Raw genomic sequence first — 18723 nt, 5'->3', positions numbered from 1 at the left:
GGTGAGCGTGTCTCCGAGCTCATCTATAAAAAAGTGAGGACGAAACTTCAAAAAGGGCAAAAGTTGTGATATATGGATGTTCAAGCACTTGGGATTTGTCGTTTGCAGAGTAAAAAGACAAGACAATGAGGTGAAGAATTTGGTAGTCGGGGATCACTTATTTCATTTTCTTGAATAAAAGCTGGCTTTTTTTTTCATGTATGCACAGTGAAGTGTGACAGCATCAGAGGACAAACTCAATGGAAAGTAAAACCACATTCAGGTAGGGTGATGCGCTTCAGCTTTGAGCTCGTAGATGTGTGCCTCACTCAGCCGCCCACATCGGAAAACAAAAAAAGAAAAGTTCCGCTTCTGAGAAAAGGCTTTCCCTGGTAGAGACGTGTGGTGATTTTTTTCTTTTACACCTACGTTTTTTGTGGGGTTTTGCAGCCATGGCCTCTCTTTCCAGTTACAGTAAACTGACTTACTTGGCTTGGACCAGTATGAACTATACCAGTATGCATTTGATCAGAAAACCAATATAACATTGGATCTAAATTCGACTTATTAAAAGGTGTGGCTCAGAAAGCGGGTGTCTTTGGCGTTTCTCTCTCCAGACACTACTTAAAAGCACCAAATGCATCTTCTCCGTTTAGTAATGAAGGTTGTGCAGCCTGAGTTTATGCTGTTGTCACTTTCGAACATGATAATCCACAGGTGCAGAGTCCAGACGCTCACGGGAAGATGATTTACCACAGGAAAAGGAAAAAAAAAAAAAGGGGGAAAAAGTGTGATCATCGGTCGAATAATCTTTTTACTGCCACTGACTACAGAAACATAAACTCAGATAATTCAAGACTCTTAATCCCTCCCACTGAAGACGCGAGGAGAAAGGAAGCGCGATGTCCTTCCCCTTTCCTTGCACACGCATATACCTGCATTCTGTATTCACACTGCGCTCAGATCTGTCAAACCACAGTGTCCATGTTCCTCACTGTTCAGACACTGAATACACATGAACCATGTTTCTACTGGCAGCGACATGTTTTTTGAATCTGCATTTATCGAAATTCTGTTAAATTCGTTATTCAATAATCCAGGTTACGATAAAGATGTTTTTAAAAGTTGTTTTTTTTTAATAATCACATTTCCGAAGGTCATTGTTTAAATGACCTTCTACTACCTCAAACTATTCTGAAAACGTAAAGTAACACTGTGTAAGTAATCATTATTTACAGTGAGTATTCTTACTGACATACACTTCAGGGTATCTTACTCTGAATACTTTGATACTTCTACGTAGTTTATTATCTTTTATTGTCTTTGTTGAGTTTTTATTGCATGTTTAACCATAGATTTTGCCCTGCTGCATGATATTACTGCAGCAAGGACCTCGTTCTGAGACGTCTTAACTTTCACCTTTAAATGAAAGTTGCGCCAGAAGGGGTCCGAAAGCCGTTTGCAGCAAACATGAAAGTGCGTTTTATTCCCCGAGGATCTTTATATTTGTAGAAGTTTTCACAGGATGCCGCACACATCTCCCTCGCCACCCTTTCCCTCCCTCTCTTCTCAGTGCTGTTTGATTGCTTAAGCCTGGCCGTCAGACAGACAGACAATGCGTCCATGAAGAATAGCCTCGCTTCCTTCCTGTCTTCCTGTGCTGCATTCTGCCTTGGTGAGCAGGGTGAATAGGCCGCTCTGCCCCACAGCCGCCATGAACCGCAGGGGCCACGGCGGCTAAAACCAACAAAGAGAGCCGTTCTGGGGCCTTTTTTTTTTTTTTTTTCCTCCCCCAATTCACATCCCCTCCTTCCCCTCCTGCTGCTACTCTCTGCTGCCAAATCATTGGGACTGCCGGGTGGATAAACAATCTCTCTGCACTCTTGTTTCTTGCTTTTATCCTTTTATGCACTAACTCTAAACTTTTTTTTTTTTTGTCGGAATTGCTTATTTTTCTTTTCTACTTATATTCTGCAGTTTCTGGTATTTACAGCGTGTAGCCGACAAAACCCTTTCAGCTCCAAAATAAATACATAAATAATAAATTAAAAAGAGCACAGAGGACCTGAAATGACCTGAGGCAATCCAAATGAGGGGCCAATACTCTTTCCAAGCATTCTGCTCACAACTGACTCTAAAGTACTACGACTAAAAATATACCCCCTTTTGCTTTTGAACTACATATATCAACAGATAGGACTATTTTTTCTTCAACACATCCATCTAATTGCCGTACCCCCCCCAACAGGACAACCATCTCCCTATGGGAATACCAAGTAGGAGCAGGTAGCTGAGAGGAGCGTTGGGGAGCCAAAATAACCCCCCGACTATTGAAAACAGGATGAATGCATGCCGGGCTGAATACAGGGGTAAACTGTTAGGTCTTTGTCATTCAAAGTGATGCTTTTAACCCTTTGCGGTCCCTCTTCCTAACACCCCCCCCCCCTCCTTCTTCATTCACAGCTGAGACAATGCAGGGAGAGAGGAGGCCTGCGAGTGCTAAGATAAAAACACAAGATCAACTCTCCCTTTTCTGTCTCTAATGGGATTCTGCCCGTTATGTTTCCATCTCCTCACTGCTGTAAAATAGGTGAAAGTTGATAATTATGTAAAGCAAACCAACCCCCCCCCCAAACCCACCCCGTCAGTCAAAGGCTGGGGATGAATAACAAACAAGTGAGTGCAGGTTGGGCCTTGCCGTGTCAATCACAGCTCTGAATGCATACTGTGCCGCAAACATGTCCGTATGCTGTCAACAAGTGTCAGGGGCTTATGTTTCAGGCTTATGTTTCGCCTGTAGGCAAAAGACCAAGGAATTCCTGAACAAACCTTTGATAAAAAAAAAATAAATAAATAAAATAAATAAAAGCACTGAAAAAAAGGGCCCAGTATCTGCAGGATCCTGAGGAATTGTATGAAATGAAATTGAAGCCAAGCCAGAGTGTAATAGTAGGCTTACATGAATGCATATTTGCAAAAATACAGGTGGGGCGCTGGAATTATAAGATGAAAAAGAAGTGATAGAACCAAACTTTGGAGGCAAAGTAAATAATTCTCTGGAGTGCACACGAGCTCATTCCTATACACATAGCTTTACCAGAGCCAGATGTTCCTCTTAAACAGGGCCCAAGGTGAACATTAATATGTCCTTGTTTCCTCGTTTGATCTCTGTAAACATCATGGAGTGATTCTGCTGCAGAGACAAAATGGCAGGGCAGGGATGATGATAGCTCTGCTTGGGATTTTCGTGCAGAGGCTCAATTAAAGATGTCGATGCAGGTGCTTAAGTCTGCTATCTGGAAAAGTCTCAAAAAAAAAAAAAGGGGGTAAACGCAAACAAAAAAATCGGGCACTTCGACATGAACATGTTTTAAAGAGCATTAAAAGAAAACACAAAAAAAATGGAGAAAAAACAGGAAAAATAATTCACCAGACTTCAAGGTTGTTTAATTTCAAACGTTAATATATTTGTCTTCTAATTCATAGTGAACTATTCATCCAGCTTTGACACTCCTACAGGTCACCTCCAATCTGCAGCAACTACAGAGTAGCCCCAAAAGGGGTGACGCATTTAACAACGCTTTCTCAAAATAAATATTTTTCATTATAAAATAATAAACCTTCAAATAAATATATATTTTTTAAACTTTACACTAAGAAATGTTGGAATTAGAAAATATTTTTTTCATAAAAGGTCACTGTACAATTTACAAGTAGAAGGGATAAGATTTTTCCTTTGTAAATTACATAAAAATGATTGATATACATTCCAGTGAATGTAAAAACATTGTATGAATGAAGTTTACTGATTCATATAAATGTGAATTTATCAAGGTGCCTCTGGTGTGGCACAACGCTTTTCACAGTTGAAGTATTATTATATGTACAAAAATAAAACATCTGTCAAACTTATTTTCTAATGTACATACCCTTTGCATTTCCTACTTTACATACAGTTAGTAACAGGAGTCTGTTCTTAGCATATAAGTTGTATTAAATGTTAAAAAAAGGCTATCCATTTGGACTCTCATAGCAACACCAGCATATCTGGGTACTATCTGGGCAAATGAAGAAATTATTTTTCAGGACAAAACAGTAGTCGGATATGTTTTCATACCTTTAAACATGTGGAGCGCTTATTTTGGTTTGCCTTTCAAGTGAAACTCATAATGCTAGGGTGAGTGAGCGCACCTCCAGTGCAGACCCGGTAAGCCCGGATGACGGAAAACACAGAACTCAAGCACAACGGCATCATTACCTTCCTAATTAAACCTTTCCACTACAGAAGCATGGGGGCCAAAACATCTATCAGTTCAGTCAACATGGAGTCTTTCCATCCGTCTGCATTACAACACACACATGACCATTTCATCTACGTTTGCTTGCGAACATCCACACAGTGGACTGGTTTTGTGTTCTTGCACCGACAGCCGGGTCGTGTGACTCGGTCATAGCAGCTCTGGCACACGGCGACACATCCTTTAGCCGGGAGGTAGCACAGGAGACAGGGGAAGAGTAGAGAGAGGAGCGACACGGTGGTCCAGCGGACGCAGCAGTGGGACTGTGTGCAGGAGAAGGGCTTGTCGGCGCACGTGTCCTCGTCGTCGCTGGAGCAGTGGTAGAACAGCCCCTTGACGCAGCAGACGCACGTCCCGTACTCCACCGCGCTCTGCACGGAGCACATGCACCGCCGGCCACACGTCCAGCAGAAAGGAAGCGCCCGTGGGCGACGACACTCCGAACACTGGCACTTACCACAGTTCTCACACTTGTCGGAGTGTTTTCCACGATTTTTATAGCCTCCGCTGCCTGGCACGGCCACCACCGGCCTGGACTCGCTCAGGGGTTTCAGCTCTTCTGAATTCAGCTCCGCACGTTTTGGCTGGGCTCTGATGATCTGGTCGCCGCCTGCCGGGCTGCTGAGGAGCCTCTGGCCTGAAGAAGTGCTCCCCATGCTGGTCCTGGCGCTACTTTGGGAGTCCTCTACACTGGAGGGCCGCAACACGCCCTCCCTGGAAGAGGTGGAAGTATTTGTGTTTCCATGCTGAGTCAGTGAATGCAGGTTGTGGAGACTATTAGGCCTCTCATCCTGGGTCTCCTGCTGCCCACTCGTCCTTGAACCAGGTGATGACACCAAGTCTTTTTTCTGTTGCCTTTGCTGAGAGGCTGGAGACGTCTGGGCCACTGCGGGCCCTTCTGTGTACTCATTACTACTCCCAGTTATCCTAATCTGAACCAGAGATAGCACTGCTAGAGTATGGGGTGACTGTCCGCTGCTCAGCCCAGGTTCAGGCGGACCACCGTGGGCTTGCGGAGACCGGGGTTGCGGTCTCCCTTCGTCATGCAGCGTGCCTGGCAAGCTGCTCGATGACGGCGACCACCCGTGGTGTCCTGCCCCATCGCTGTCGTTCTGACTTCTGGAATCCATCTCGGGACTGAAGGGCCACCCTGGCTGGCATGGGACACATCTGAAGTCCTGTAAAAGAAACGGACAGTTTATATCTGTCTGTGTCGAGCCATGCAAATGGTGCCATGCAAATCATAACTGATGTCTCTACAAGCGTCACTATGGAAACAAGGCCTAACGTCACATTGTTGGGGGCAGAGATGGGTGCGTTTGATTAGATACTTGTATGTATTGTCTGAAGCCAGTAGTGAGGGGGGTTTGGGCCTTTAGAAACAGGTTTTGGAGAGTTCCCTTCACTCGAGAAAGGCTATGGAACTGCAGCAACAGTGTGTTTGTGTCCACTATGAATAAAATTTGTTTGCTCAAAGCCGTTCCAAGATGTCTAAGAACTTATATCTCTGTTGAATTTAGATACTTCCCTGCCAGTTGTTTGCGCAAACTTCACGTTTCCCAACACCTACTGTTTGACACAACAATGACTAAACAGAAAAAAATTAAATTAATAAATTGTTTTGGACCACGGAGCTAAAATAAAGTAATTATTCAATCAACTGAAAATTAACCTCCAGGGCGCCTTTGTAGTTTAAGATAGCGACCGTAAACTGCAACGTCCCTGGTTCAGGTCTAGCCTGGGACTTTTGTTTTCTCTCTCTCTCTCTCTCTCTCTCTCTCATTTCCTGTTATCTCTACACCATCTGTACTAGAGGTTTAAGATGCCCTAAAATACTTTCGAAATAAGAAAGAAAATTAATCTGCGACTATTTTGATTGACGACTGACTGCCAAAAAATCCACTGGTTCACATCTGAAATGAATATACGCCCTTTTAATATAAAACTTAATGTTGCTTTGGGCTGATGGTCAGTGGAGCGTGTTGACTTGGGCTTTGATTTGAGCTTGAGAAACAATCAGATCACAGCAAAGTTAATTGGAAACTGTCGTAATAATCGCCTTATCGTTTTAGTCATTTATTTTGAGCAAACGCCAAAAATTTGGTTGGTCCGGCTTCTCAAACGTGAGGATGTCATGCTTTTCTTTGTCATACATAATAGTAAACAGTGATCAATAGTAACTAGATAATCTATATATTATATATGTTTGGGTTTTGGCAGGTGGTCAGACAATAGAAGACATCTGAAGATGTTACCTTGGCCTGTGGCAAATTGTGACATATAAAAAGGATTAATCGCAAAAATAATGAGCAGGTTAGTCTATAAAGAAATTAAACTTTAGCTGCAGCCATCATTGACAAGTCTTTACGCTTCTAACGTACTTACAGCTCGTCAAACGAGAGAAAAATATGTATCTAATTTAAAATTTCCTACACTAAATACTTTGGAGGATGAGTATTTCCATTCTCAGAGGCTTTGTAATGCCGATGGTCAAAGTTGAGCTTTTTTTCTCTTTGAGTTCATCGGGGGCTGAAGGAGGACTGATATGGGTCAAACAGATAACACTGACATGGAAAGTTAAAGCACGTGCAGGAGGGAACTAAAAGGCTTTCTGTTAAATATTGTACTTGTTTGTCCAATATGTGCACACACACACACACACACACACACAACTTGAACAACAACTATGACCCCTAGTGTATAGGAACTCACGGCCCCAGATCAGCTATCTGGCTGATTCACATTGTATGGAGGGGGGCAAGGATTAGCATATTGTCACTCTGCATTAAACTAACATATTCAAATGTACAGCCATGTTTTCACCAACATATCACACCAAGGTAAAGAAACTGACAGTAGTGGCCTTAATTCTCCTTCCCTGCGCTAATTAGCTTTCAAATGCCTTCTTGTTGGGGGGGGGGGGTCCCTTTCAATGACAATACAGGAAGGGCTTTTGTTTTGTTGCATGACAAATGGCCTGCAGCAACCTTCCCCATTCTCACACGTTTACACTCTCGAGAGGGAAGAAGAAGAAGAAGAAGAAGAAGAAGAAGAAGAGTGACGAGATAAAGAGTTTGGAGCTTGAAAGAGCCCGTGTAAAGTGCGAGTGATGCGCTCAAGGGTGGCGGCTGCGGCGGTGGGAGTGGGGCCCTGCTCTCTGTGAGCATGCATGAGGGTTCTTTAGGATTTATGAGCTTTTCTGCTCCAAATGAAGGGCTTGCAGGACACACTCAAATTCTAACCTATTAGACTACTTTTTTTGGGGGGGGCTACAGCCCCTCCTCTCCTTACAGGGCCTGTGCGCAAGCCATGTTGGGCACAGCGGGCGAGGGCTGATGGAAAGTGAGCTGGAGCGGACGGGGTGGCACCAGCTCATTTTCGAGATGCGCAAAGGGCCAAGATTGTTGCACAATAAAAACGACAAGGCTGCGGCCGAGACTTTACATGGTGCGTTGAGTTAAAAAAATAGAAAAAAATCCAGTTATGCGTATTGTTGTTGGCACACAACTGATAAAGTCAGTGTCTCTCGCTGTGTGTGGCAGTGCAGTGGCAAAAAAAAAAAAAAAGTCCTAAAAGGCTCAGTAGATGTACAAGTGTGCGCGGGGGGGCAGAATACACATATGAGCAAACACGTGCCAAGTTGGACACAACTGCTTCCTAATAAAAAGGAGACACCAGCAGCGCGATACACTGTTAAATTAGACATTTGTCTCAGACCAGGGAGAGACACTGGCTACATACTAGACAGAGCGAAAAACAAAAACAAAACACCTGTCTCCGTTAGAGGAAAAGTGCACGTTTAAACTTAAAAATGGCTACGGATAAGAAGCCCCAAAAAGTGCGACAGCCGTTTTATAGTAAAACCCAGAACAGTATCTGTACGTCCTGCGGTAAGCTAAAGGAAGCGGGACGCAGTTGGAGAGGGGGCTGCGAATGCTAACAACAACAACAACAACAACAAAAAGAATGTACGAATGCATATTTTTAAGCATTTTAGTGGCAAAACTTCAGCCGAGAAAAATAAGTGGTGCCTTAAAAAAAAACGCCTCTTCAAACGAGGTTTAAGAAAAGGGCAACACTTACCGTGCCTCCCTACACCTCAGCCCCCGTTTAGGTGAAATAAATCCAATTTATATTCCCTTACATCAGCGGTTCAGTCGGGAAAGCCGTCGGTAAAGATCCCATTGGGAAGGTTTCCAGGCGGAGCGCATTTTTTCTTTTTCTTTTTTCTTTTTCTTTTCTTCGTCGCAAGGCTGCGCCGGGGCGCGAGTCCCGTATCCTGCGCGAGAAGCACGAGGCGCCGAGGCGGGCGGAAAAAACTTGAGCCGGCCACCGCCGGAGGAGTAAACTTCGCCTCAGTCCGCTTTCCTCGCAACGAGGAGGAGGAGGAGGAGAAGAGGGAGGGAAGGGAGGGAGGGGAGGGGAGGGGAGGGGGCGGCGGCGAGGAGGGTGAGAGAGAGGCGAGCGACAAAACTCCGGCTCCGAAGTAGTTTTATTTCGGTGTGTTTTATCCGCGAGGCTCTCAGGGGTTGCTTGCAGCTACTTCTTCCTCATGTGTGAATTTTTTTTTTTTTTTTTTCCGGAGAGGAGGTCGGGATTTGGGCTGTAAATGGCGTCAAGCTGCAGAGGGGCGTGTGGGGTGGGGGGGGGGGGGACAGAGCGCTTGTTGTTGCAGCGGATATCTCGCATCCGGTGCTCAGCCATTGGCTGCTCTCGAGCAGCCATTCACACCCCAGTCGGATCAATTATTACCGCAGCGGCGCGGCACCGGCCGCCGGCTGCCCCCCCCGAGTCTCGAGTCTCGAGCTTCTCATCAGCGGCGGGGGGGGCCATTTTTTTTTTTTTTTCAAAGGGGGGACTTGACGTATCACTGCCCTGAAATCGATCCGTTGCGGTGGGTCATGCTGCTGCGGCGGTTTTCACGCAGGCCGCGAATAAAAGTCAATTTCGCAGGTGATCAGCAGATGACCAATGGGAACAGTTGCACTTAAAATCAATGCCGTCAATGAAACCTTCAGAAATACATGAAATAAAGCAGTACGGAAAAAATACGATACGTTCCATGGGGAAAAAAAAGATAAGTTAAAAGAAAAAAATCTATCAATTTAATATGAATGTGGTTGTTCATCTGTATCTACAAGGATGGAAGGTAAAAAAAAAGTACATTTCTTAGGTAGTTGTACCTAGTTGTAGGTTCCTTTGTACCTCTGCTCCGCTACATTTCAGAGGGAAATATTGTACTTTTTACTCCACTACATTCATATGATATCTGTAGTTACTGTGCGGATTCATATTTTATGTACAAGATATGTCGATATTTTATAAAATATTTGGCTTTTTTTAAATAAATCAAACCGGCAAATAGAACATAAAGTAGTGCAGGTGGGCTCCACCTTGATCAAATATATGTTATGATATTTTGCTGGTGATACCTCTGCACTTTTACTTTGAAGGCTTTTTACTTGTAGTGGAATAAAAAATGTGTATTGGAGTTTTTTGGTTTTTTTTTACATTGCAGTATTGCTACTTTGGTCTAAGGGAAGGATCTGAATATGTCTACTTATGGCAAATAAACCATTATTTCCCAAGATTTCCCTCTGAAATGTAGTGGGGCATGAACATTAATTGGAGGTTGTAAAGTAAAGTACAAGTACTTTAACACAACCGCAGATAGTTTAACTGGAATTGTAGAATATGTTCTTTATTTTGCCCACATATGAGGTATGTATTAGTGATTTTTAAAAAAAGAAGTTAATCCAGTTGTATTTCTTATTTTTTTTGTTGCATTTTATAGAAAGATTTTGTCTGCTTTTTCTTCATTTTTATATTTCATACACGTTTAATTAAGACATGGGAACACACAATTTGAAAATGGGGAAGTTCAAAACAAACTTGAGTGGTTTTAGTGCAAGGACTGCAGCGTCAGACGACTTCCACCGACAAGAGGTGTATTGTCAAAGGACACAGGAGTAGTTTCCCCCCTTTGCATATTGACTCGCCTTTGACTTACAGGGCAGCGTGTTAATCACTCTGAGCATCCTTGGACACGTGGTTCATTCTAAAACCTTTTGAAGGTCTTTGCCAGGCCGCCATAGACCTCAAGTTAAATGCAAACCCACAGCAAGTGATGCAACTGATTAGCAAGCCAATGCCCCGTTTACCCTCAGCTGCTGTGAATAGTTGTGGAGCGGCGCCCCCTCGTGGACTTTTCCTCACACTGCTGGTTACAATGCACAGAGGATAATAGGATTTGAAAAAGATTTAAACTAATCTAAGTAAACTATCAGATCAGTTAAAATGTCCATGACAACCATCTGGAAAGTTTCCTAATTATTCTGATAATTATTCCTATTATCTGTGGCTCTGTGTTTGCGATAAAGTGATTCACTCCCACACACAATTTGGCCTGTTATGAGGCAACGTGTAAATGAGCACACGGTGCGGAGTCCGAAAGACCGAGACCGCCTATGCACAAACACACCAGTGAAAGGACACCAAACAACAGCACGTCGGACTCACGGCAGAAACAAGTTAGGGTACCCTCACACACATCATCGGAAAAAAGTCCGGCTCCAAGCACAGGACTCCGCAGGCGTTGAAAGAGAAACTTTTTTTCAGAGCCTCGGCTGAAAACAAGGTGAGCGGAGACATCTCTCTCAGCCTCTTGCATCTATTTTAGTAATAGAGTGCTCTGATCAATTCTAGACAGAATAATTATGAAGTGAGTGTCACACCACTGGGAGAGGTCACTTTGATCAACTGAGAGTGTGGCTCGGCAAATTGATTTGGATCCAGCTCAGGAAGCTTTCAGGACTTCCCTCTTTCTTTCAGGCAATTTGTCATCCTCTGTTTTTCCTGTCTCCCTGGCAGTTTATGTACCTTTTATAGCCTTTAATTCTTGTTCGTGGTGCTGATAAAATGAAAATGTTATATGCTTACAGCAGGAGCAAGTCGTGGAAAAATTGTTTCGTTTGAGGTCTGCAGAATGCGGGGAGGGAAATATTAAAAAAAATAAATAATAATTTTGATGGTAAGCTCTCAACAGTTTCAGCAGATATTCAGAGCTGTACTGTGTTTCAACTGGCGTTGTTTCCCTCAGGTTTTCTGCCAAAGTTTCAACAAACTAATGTCACTTCATTTTAAAGGACCTACACACTTATGATTCACCCACAACGGTGTTTTCACTTATTGACATCTCTTTAAATCTCCCAACGTTGGTTACCTTGATGCGACGTTGAACAACAGCAGGGTGTCTAGATAGTGCTGACCTTCCGGGGGACAGAAAGAAAGAGCCCAACATGGAGGAAGGTATCGTAGTTTATTAGTTGTCTTGCTCCATCCGGTTTTATTTAACCTTCTCTGTCGGAGTGAACTGTTCCACAAAAAGGGAAATGTTTTGCAGTTATGAGACAGGAGTTGATGGTACAAATGACTTGAATAAACTGTGTGAACTTAATGTCCCATTAGCGACAGAGCAAAGCCAACATGTTTACGTAATCTTGGTGAGATTCATTTCCCTCCTTCGATGAGCTTTTATTAAACAAAATGGTTTGCAATGATGAACAAGTAAACAGAACAGCGGAGAAATAATAGAAGCTCTGGGAGCTACTGTGATTGACTAGCGCTAGCATGGCTAGACCGGCTAGCTCGTGAACGGTCAGCCCGTCGGCTACAGCAGTTCAACAACGAGCCTTGCAAGTAGCCACTGTATCACAAGCTTTCGAGATTCACAAGATTCACAAGGACGAGGAAATGTCTCTTTGTGATGTGACCGCTGCTTCAAAGTACAGTCACACTGCACTTCCAGACTATGAATATTCGCTCTGTCACCCGCTCATTTCTTTTTAAGTCTGCATGATGGACGGATTCAAGAACGTGTTGCCTGTTCGCTGCAATTCACAGCTCAAAGGTCACCAATGGTCAGACCTCCACTCCACCATGAAGACCTGGAAAGAGGGCAGAGTACACACACATACAAGAGGCAAAACCACATAATTCACACATCTAGGAGAAGGAAACAAATACGCAGAGGGAGAGAAAGACAAGGAAGGGGGCTAGGACTCCTGGAGGACGAAGATCGAGATCAAAGACAGCTGAAATGAGGCACTGATAGCCAGGAGAGGGACAGAAGTCCCAGGATGGCCATGATGTTTCAGCACAGAGAGCCCGAGTAACTAGAGAAGACAGGGAGGAGAAAATTGGGCAATAGAGAGAGGTAGAGAGAGACAAAGAGAGAGAGAGAGAGAGAGAGAGAGACAGATATGCACACAGCCTCAACGCTCATGTGCTTGAGAGAATAAACAAGCAGAGGGTTAGAGAGATGCAGTGGTTTTCATAGAGTTTACAGTAATTTTGACGATAGGACAACATGGACTCTACTGAACTTACTAGGTTTAATGGATTAATTGAGAGTGAGACCGACCCGCCGACTGGAGAACAGTAACAGGTACCAGGCCCGAAGTAATCAAAGAATAACTAAGTGAGAGTTAAGGCATACAGGGGAGTCAGACAGTCGGATGTTGTTCCAGAAGAAGGGGGTATGATGGAAAGGGAAAACGGGAGAATACGGGAGCCCTGTATTCTGAGAGCGAAGAGCATGTGATGGAATATAAGGTTTAAGGAGATCAGACAGGTATGAAGGGGCCTGCCCATTTAAGATTTTATAAGTCATCAAAAGCACCCTAAAGTGGGATCTGGCATGAATAGGGAGCCAGTGAAGGGAAGCTAATACTGGTGAAACGTGGTCAAATTTGATTGATTTAGATCAAATTCCAGCTGCAGCATCTGTACCATTTGAACACTTTTAGGCAGGCCTGAAAACAAAACGTTACAGTAATCCAGTCTGGATGACACACAGGCGTGAATTAGGGTGTCACCATCTGCCATGGACAGAAAAGACTGAATTTTAGCTAAGCTATGTGGGTGAGAAAAAAGGCGGCCTTACTGATGAATTTAATGTGCTGATCACAGAGAGGGAAGGATTAAACATGACACCAAGGTTCTTGTCTCTCATACTTTGAGAAGTCACACAGGTGTTAAGGGGTTACCGTTACTTGTTCAAACTGTTGTCGATGTTGGGCCATGCCAATGAACAGCATCTTACTTTTATCTAAATTTAGGAGCCGGAAATGTTCTGACATCCCGCTTTTTCACAGCAGAGGAGACGAGGGCCACAAAAAGAGCCCTGGGTTACTAGATATTTCACATCGGAAAATATTGATGGAGTATTATTATAGGAAACATATTGTGTTCTTTCAGATAAGTAAGACTTTAACCGCGCGAGAGCCAGGCCAGAGATGCCAAATTAGTTCTCCGATTGGTCTAGAAGTGTGCAGTGATCTATGGTATCAAAAGCTGCACTGAGATCGATTAAGAGAAGCACAGAGGTGGGATCTGACTCCCTAGTAAGCAGAAGATTATTTATAACCTTAGCAAGTGCGGTTTCCATGGACTGACAGACCCTGAAACTCTACTGAAACTGCACTTGCTAAAGTGGTAAACAATAATGTAAACATAGGCAGAACTCTGATCGGAGATAAGAAAACTGGAAACACCAGTGTGGATATGCAGGTACTTAAGGTTGGTTAGTAGGTACACCTGTACCGCTTATGATCAACTGACTGCAGCTGTGGTTGGGAATAGGTTTAAATTTTTTGCATATAAAAGAATTAGGTAAAAAATAGGGTTACGGTTATGGTTAGGTTAAATATCGTCCATACAGATTCAAAAAAATACACAAAAAAGCAGATTGAAATAGTAGTAGTCATTTATTAGGGCTGGTCAGGATCGGAATCAATAACAGGATCATTATATTTTGGATTGGCTACAATAAATAAATATTAAAATCATACATTGATATAGCAGCTATCATAAATATTTATTATTACAATGGATGAAATGTGAAAGAATGCACACGTGTTGTTCTTGTCAGCAGCAGCAGGCAGCTGTTTTCAGTGAAAAAGTTCTTTAAAAAACCACCGTATCCTGCCTGCTCAGCTCCAAGAACAGACAAAGTTAGCAACCAGCGGGTGAACATAGCGGAGCATTTAGTAGCTACGGAGCCAGAGGAAGGGGGTAAAACAGAGCCAGAAAAACAACACCAAATGAAAAAATTATGGCAACATGAAGAAACTGACTCTTGAAATAATTTCACATATTTAGGCCATTATTTTCCCTGGGTCAACATGTGAACATAAGTGTCATTTCAAACTGCTTGACAGGAAATCTCGTGCCGCTTCTTAGTTGGGACACATCTTGTGGACAGACACATGTCTAGCAAAATAACAGCATGTTATCACAATAAAGTTAACTATATATCTACAACGTTTAACCTCTGTGTTCCCGCAGGAAATTTATGCTGGATTTCTGCACACAAAGAGGCATTTTCCTCATAGAGTTTAATTTTTTGCTGTTTAATTTTTAATCCCCAGTTAAAGTTGAGAAATGTACAGATTTTGTCTTTTTTTTGGATTTTCCATTAGCTGACTTGCTGCTTCTGTCTGGATAAAGACCAACATGGGAATAAATGGGCCATTAGTGCAGCTTTAAAATTTCTGTCTTGTATGGTTATGATTTTTGCTAGATTGAAAGGATTTTTAAAGCACCACAAAAAAATGCATTTTTGGTGTGACAAATCCTAGTGTTACTCTTAATCAAAGGACAAGAAAAAAAGAGTATTATCTGCAAGAGCACATAATGTTCCTCTTTGTTTTTGTCTAGCTGATTTTCACTTCCTCCTTGTCTCAGCAATTTCCTTCCCCAGACCTTCGGATTTTTCAGTAAACAAAATGATTCATTTACTTTGTTTTCACATCTGTGGCGCTATGATGCAATGGCCACAAGTTTGGAAAGTATCCTCAATGGACGCGCTTTTGCTGATGAGCTAGGCAGCCATGCATAAGTATGAGTGATGGGTGAAGATTTGGGCTGATGACTAATTTTCCTCTTATTTTACACTCACACCAACACCGCGCTGATTATGTTAACACCTGAGTTAGTTTTTTTCTGTCAGGAAACGAGCACTCAAGTGGACAGAAAACCCTCACTTCCCTCCCTACTTAGGGCGCACCATACACCTTTAATCAGAACTGTTTCCTTAAGGGACTTGGCACGATCAAGCGTTGAACACCAAGGCCCTTTGTAGGCTATAATCCTGCTCCACCCAAAGTTAAAAATAAGTCAGAACCATTAAATTAAGGCAACTTTTGCATTTGTATTCACTAGATAAATAGTAGAGAGTGTGATTACTGTACTTCAGCACGGGAAAAGTGAAGATTAATATATTTGTATCACACTTTAGTACCCTCTAAATTAATAAAATGTTGACGGGCAATAACATTGTTTCACCTATCTTGTCTTATTTGTTTATCCACCTTGACAATATAGGAACACTTAGTTGACTTTAGCTCTCTTTCCAGTAGTGTTGGCGGCCTTAACATCCATCATGCACACTCGCCAAGCCATCTCTCAGGCTGCTGAATTTAACATGATTAATGTCCATTTACTATGGAGCCGGCAAGGTCTGAAAATTGAGTATTTAATGATGTTACATCTACAGCAATTCCAAAACTTTTCGTCCTGCGCCACAAGCATTGGTCTTTCTTTTCTTCTCCCAGAATACCTGAACAGTGAATCTCACTCCCGCTGAGCCCGGCAGAATTCCCTGCACATAAAAAAAGAGAAAATTGAAATGAAACGTAAAACCCCTGCTGCTGCAGGAGATGAACTGTGTCTGGATTGTCAAGCAGACACTGCAAACTGTTTGAAATAGCCTTGTAAAAGGACAGAGTCTCAAACTCCCTCACTGGCACACAAGCTGAAACGGAGCTCAAGCTGCGGTGTTGCCGTGATATGAACCTGATGAGTGGGCCTTTACGGCGGCCAGGTTTAGTGCTGCACTTCTATATTTATCCAGAAATGTGTCTAATACAGATGTAACAGTAATTTACTTTACTATGTGAATCCATCAACGAGTGTAACTGTCATTAAAATGGTTAATTGACTGCTTGCTAGGCCTACACATGCTACTGTCAAGCTTTCCGTCCTCACACGGCACATATGTCTCTTACAAGGATAAAAGTGGCAGATTTATCCCTCAGAATTCTTTGAAATGAGTCTTCGATTTCAGACAGAGGTTGTCAAAAGCGGGCTTCTCATTTCTAGTTGGCCACTGTCTATTTTGTATTTTGACAACTGTCACTGGCAACTTTTATCAGCTGTACCTGGCTAGCTAATTAAGCTAATGTCAGTTCCCTGACCTGGTTGGAAACACTGATTCCAGCTAGCTTTTGAATGTTTTGAAATGTCTTGTTTTAAAGCAAGAATCTTGTAGGGGTCTTAAATGTGTACTTATGGTTACATAAATGATATCGCTCTGCAAGAGTGAAGCTGAACGCTTACATCTCCCAAATAAAAAGTCAGCATCGTAACTAATTGATGATCTCTGAAGAAGACATAGTAATATTATATAATCCCTCGCAGACACGCACACACAGAGCTGCGGAAACCACGGATGGGTGGTTGTTCTTATTATACTATGTCCTAGTCTGCTTGGTGTGGACCATGAGCAGTTGGTGTGCTTGAAGCGTGGTGTCTGCGCGGGCACAACAAATTGGGGGCTCAGAGCCTTGCATAGACCCTCTGGTGATGGATTTCAGAGCCTAGTGGGCTCCTCACGTACTTGAGGATGCAGAAAGTACAACACTAGCCTTAGTCCTCATGTAGGTATAAAAGGAAAAATGTAAGCTAAGATTGTTATTTCATTCTAACATAGCTCACACACTTGTTTGTATTTTCAAGTGGTATGTTTTCACTTTTAACATTACGAGAGAAATTGCTTTTAGGATGAGTGCTAAGTGGTGTATTTGGGAAACAGACCTGCTAAGGTGAGCCTAAACTCTCATAGCATACAGGAATGTCTTCCACACAGTGGGGAAATACTACACAGTCGATGTGCTGTGAACAGGACTTTTTTGTGTTTTATTACAGTTTTTGGTTTTGGAAAGACAAAAAAAAAAAAATTATCCAAAATCTTTACATGCAGAGTATAGCTTTTACTATAGCCCCAGGCCCAGTGAAATTCAGTGCTTGACAGACCTGCTGTAACTTTTGATTGTTAAGCTATGATTGTGCCAACCGCTGTTAGCGTATGGTGAATTAACTTAAAATAGAGACACAAAGGCATCACAGAGAAGACAGCTTCCATCATGGAAAAAATGGATAAGGGAACTGGTGGGGCCAGATTCCCCACTGACAGTTAGGGCCCAGCTACATGAGCATTCAACAATGAATTTGAATGTGCTGTAATCATTGCAAGCGGTAGATTTGATTACAGCAGCAATTCAATCTGCATGACACATGGGGGAAAAATGACGCCAGTGGCTGCACTCCACATGGCTGTGGCAGCGTGCTGCCTGCTTCATGTTGGCAAGCGTGGTAAAAGCTGCTTAAATGTGCAGGCGTCAGTTGTATGACGTTGAATCTCTATCATGATAAAACAGCAGCAGGCAGTGGCAGGGCTGGACTAACCTGCCAGGGGAGTTCCTTGGCAAAAATGAGCTGCCGGACCTCCATTATCCACCCATTCCCCTGAAACTTTGTGTACGATCTACAGTTTTTCTATGCTGCCATACTGCGTGAGATCGTAAAAAAAAATCTCGAAATTTGAAACTAGATTTTTGACACATTAGCAAGATAGAGCTGAGATTAGGACCCACCTTAAGGTCCTCATCATGTGAGATGATAATGTACTGTGGTAGTTAGTATTCCTGGAAATATTTTCAATTAAAGTAGCACGAAACAGCAATCGTGGTGCTTCCAAGGTCTATGGAGATCCCACTTTGCCCAGCCTGGTTTGCCAAACATGGTTACCAAGGTTCACAAAATAATTCTTAGAGGTCACATGATGATTATCAAGAGGGAAAAGTAAAATAAATAAATAAATAAATAAAATAAGAATTTGTGTTACAAAAAATTATGTTTATTTTTCCCACTTAAATGTTTTTTTTTTCTCTCTTGTGAATTACTGAAAAATTTGATCTCTTCAGGTCTTTAAAATTTGCTATATGTGACAGGCAATAACACTGTAATCTAGTTCTAGTTTAAAACAATCACAATTAACCAAAATTATCAACAGAATGTGAAGAAGTAACGGTTTTGACATTTTGCCAAAGACTTCTGCGTACTGTGTTGCAGAGATACTATTGAAGTTAGCATGCTATCCGGCTAGCCCCGGCCTGCGCCGTCTCGTAATACCACTTTGTACCTCAAGAGGCGATAGTGAGTCACTGTAGCCTCTAAATCAAACATGAGAGAATGAAGAAGTAGCGCTGCCCAGAGGGCAAGAAACTACATTAGGCGGCAGAGAAAAGAAGTGATAGAAATGGAACCCACATTAGTTATTAACGTTACTTTCCACTGCTGGAGACAGCTCTTGCGACATACGTAT

General features: G+C 42.7%; 1 protein-coding gene and 1 long non-coding RNA gene across 2 annotated transcripts in view; one reads left to right on the top strand and one right to left on the bottom strand.

Moving 5' to 3' along the window:
* Window positions 1–3414: 3414 nt before the first annotated feature.
* spry2 (sprouty RTK signaling antagonist 2) lies at window positions 3415–8620 on the bottom strand. The gene is made up of 2 exons (XM_040141803.1): window positions 8361–8620; window positions 3415–5455 (listed from the first exon to the last, which is right to left on the bottom strand). The coding sequence occupies exon 2, from the start codon at window positions 5405–5407 to the stop codon at window positions 4352–4354; it is 1056 nt and encodes a 351-aa protein (XP_039997737.1). The 5' UTR covers window positions 5408–5455; window positions 8361–8620; the 3' UTR covers window positions 3415–4351.
* Window positions 8621–10781: 2161 nt separating this feature from the next.
* The window catches only part of LOC120797963, a 35939-nt gene continuing 27997 nt past the window's right edge, over window positions 10782–18723 (top strand). The window contains exon 1 of the long non-coding RNA XR_005708602.1: window positions 10782–10914. This is a non-coding gene — a long non-coding RNA (uncharacterized LOC120797963). The remainder of the gene's footprint in view (window positions 10915–18723) is intronic.

This window comes from Xiphias gladius, chromosome 13 (assembly GCF_016859285.1).
Source record: "Xiphias gladius isolate SHS-SW01 ecotype Sanya breed wild chromosome 13, ASM1685928v1, whole genome shotgun sequence".
NCBI lineage: Eukaryota > Metazoa > Chordata > Actinopteri > Istiophoriformes > Xiphiidae > Xiphias > Xiphias gladius.
The sequence above is the reverse complement of the archived record's forward strand: the minus strand, read 5'-3'. Positions and strand labels throughout refer to the sequence as shown.

Bases quoted from the DNA above. Each gene is read 5' to 3' on its own strand.
- spry2 (XM_040141803.1), bottom strand. From the start codon at position 5,407: ATGGATTCCAGAAGTCAGAACGACAGCGATGGGGCAGGACACCACGGG.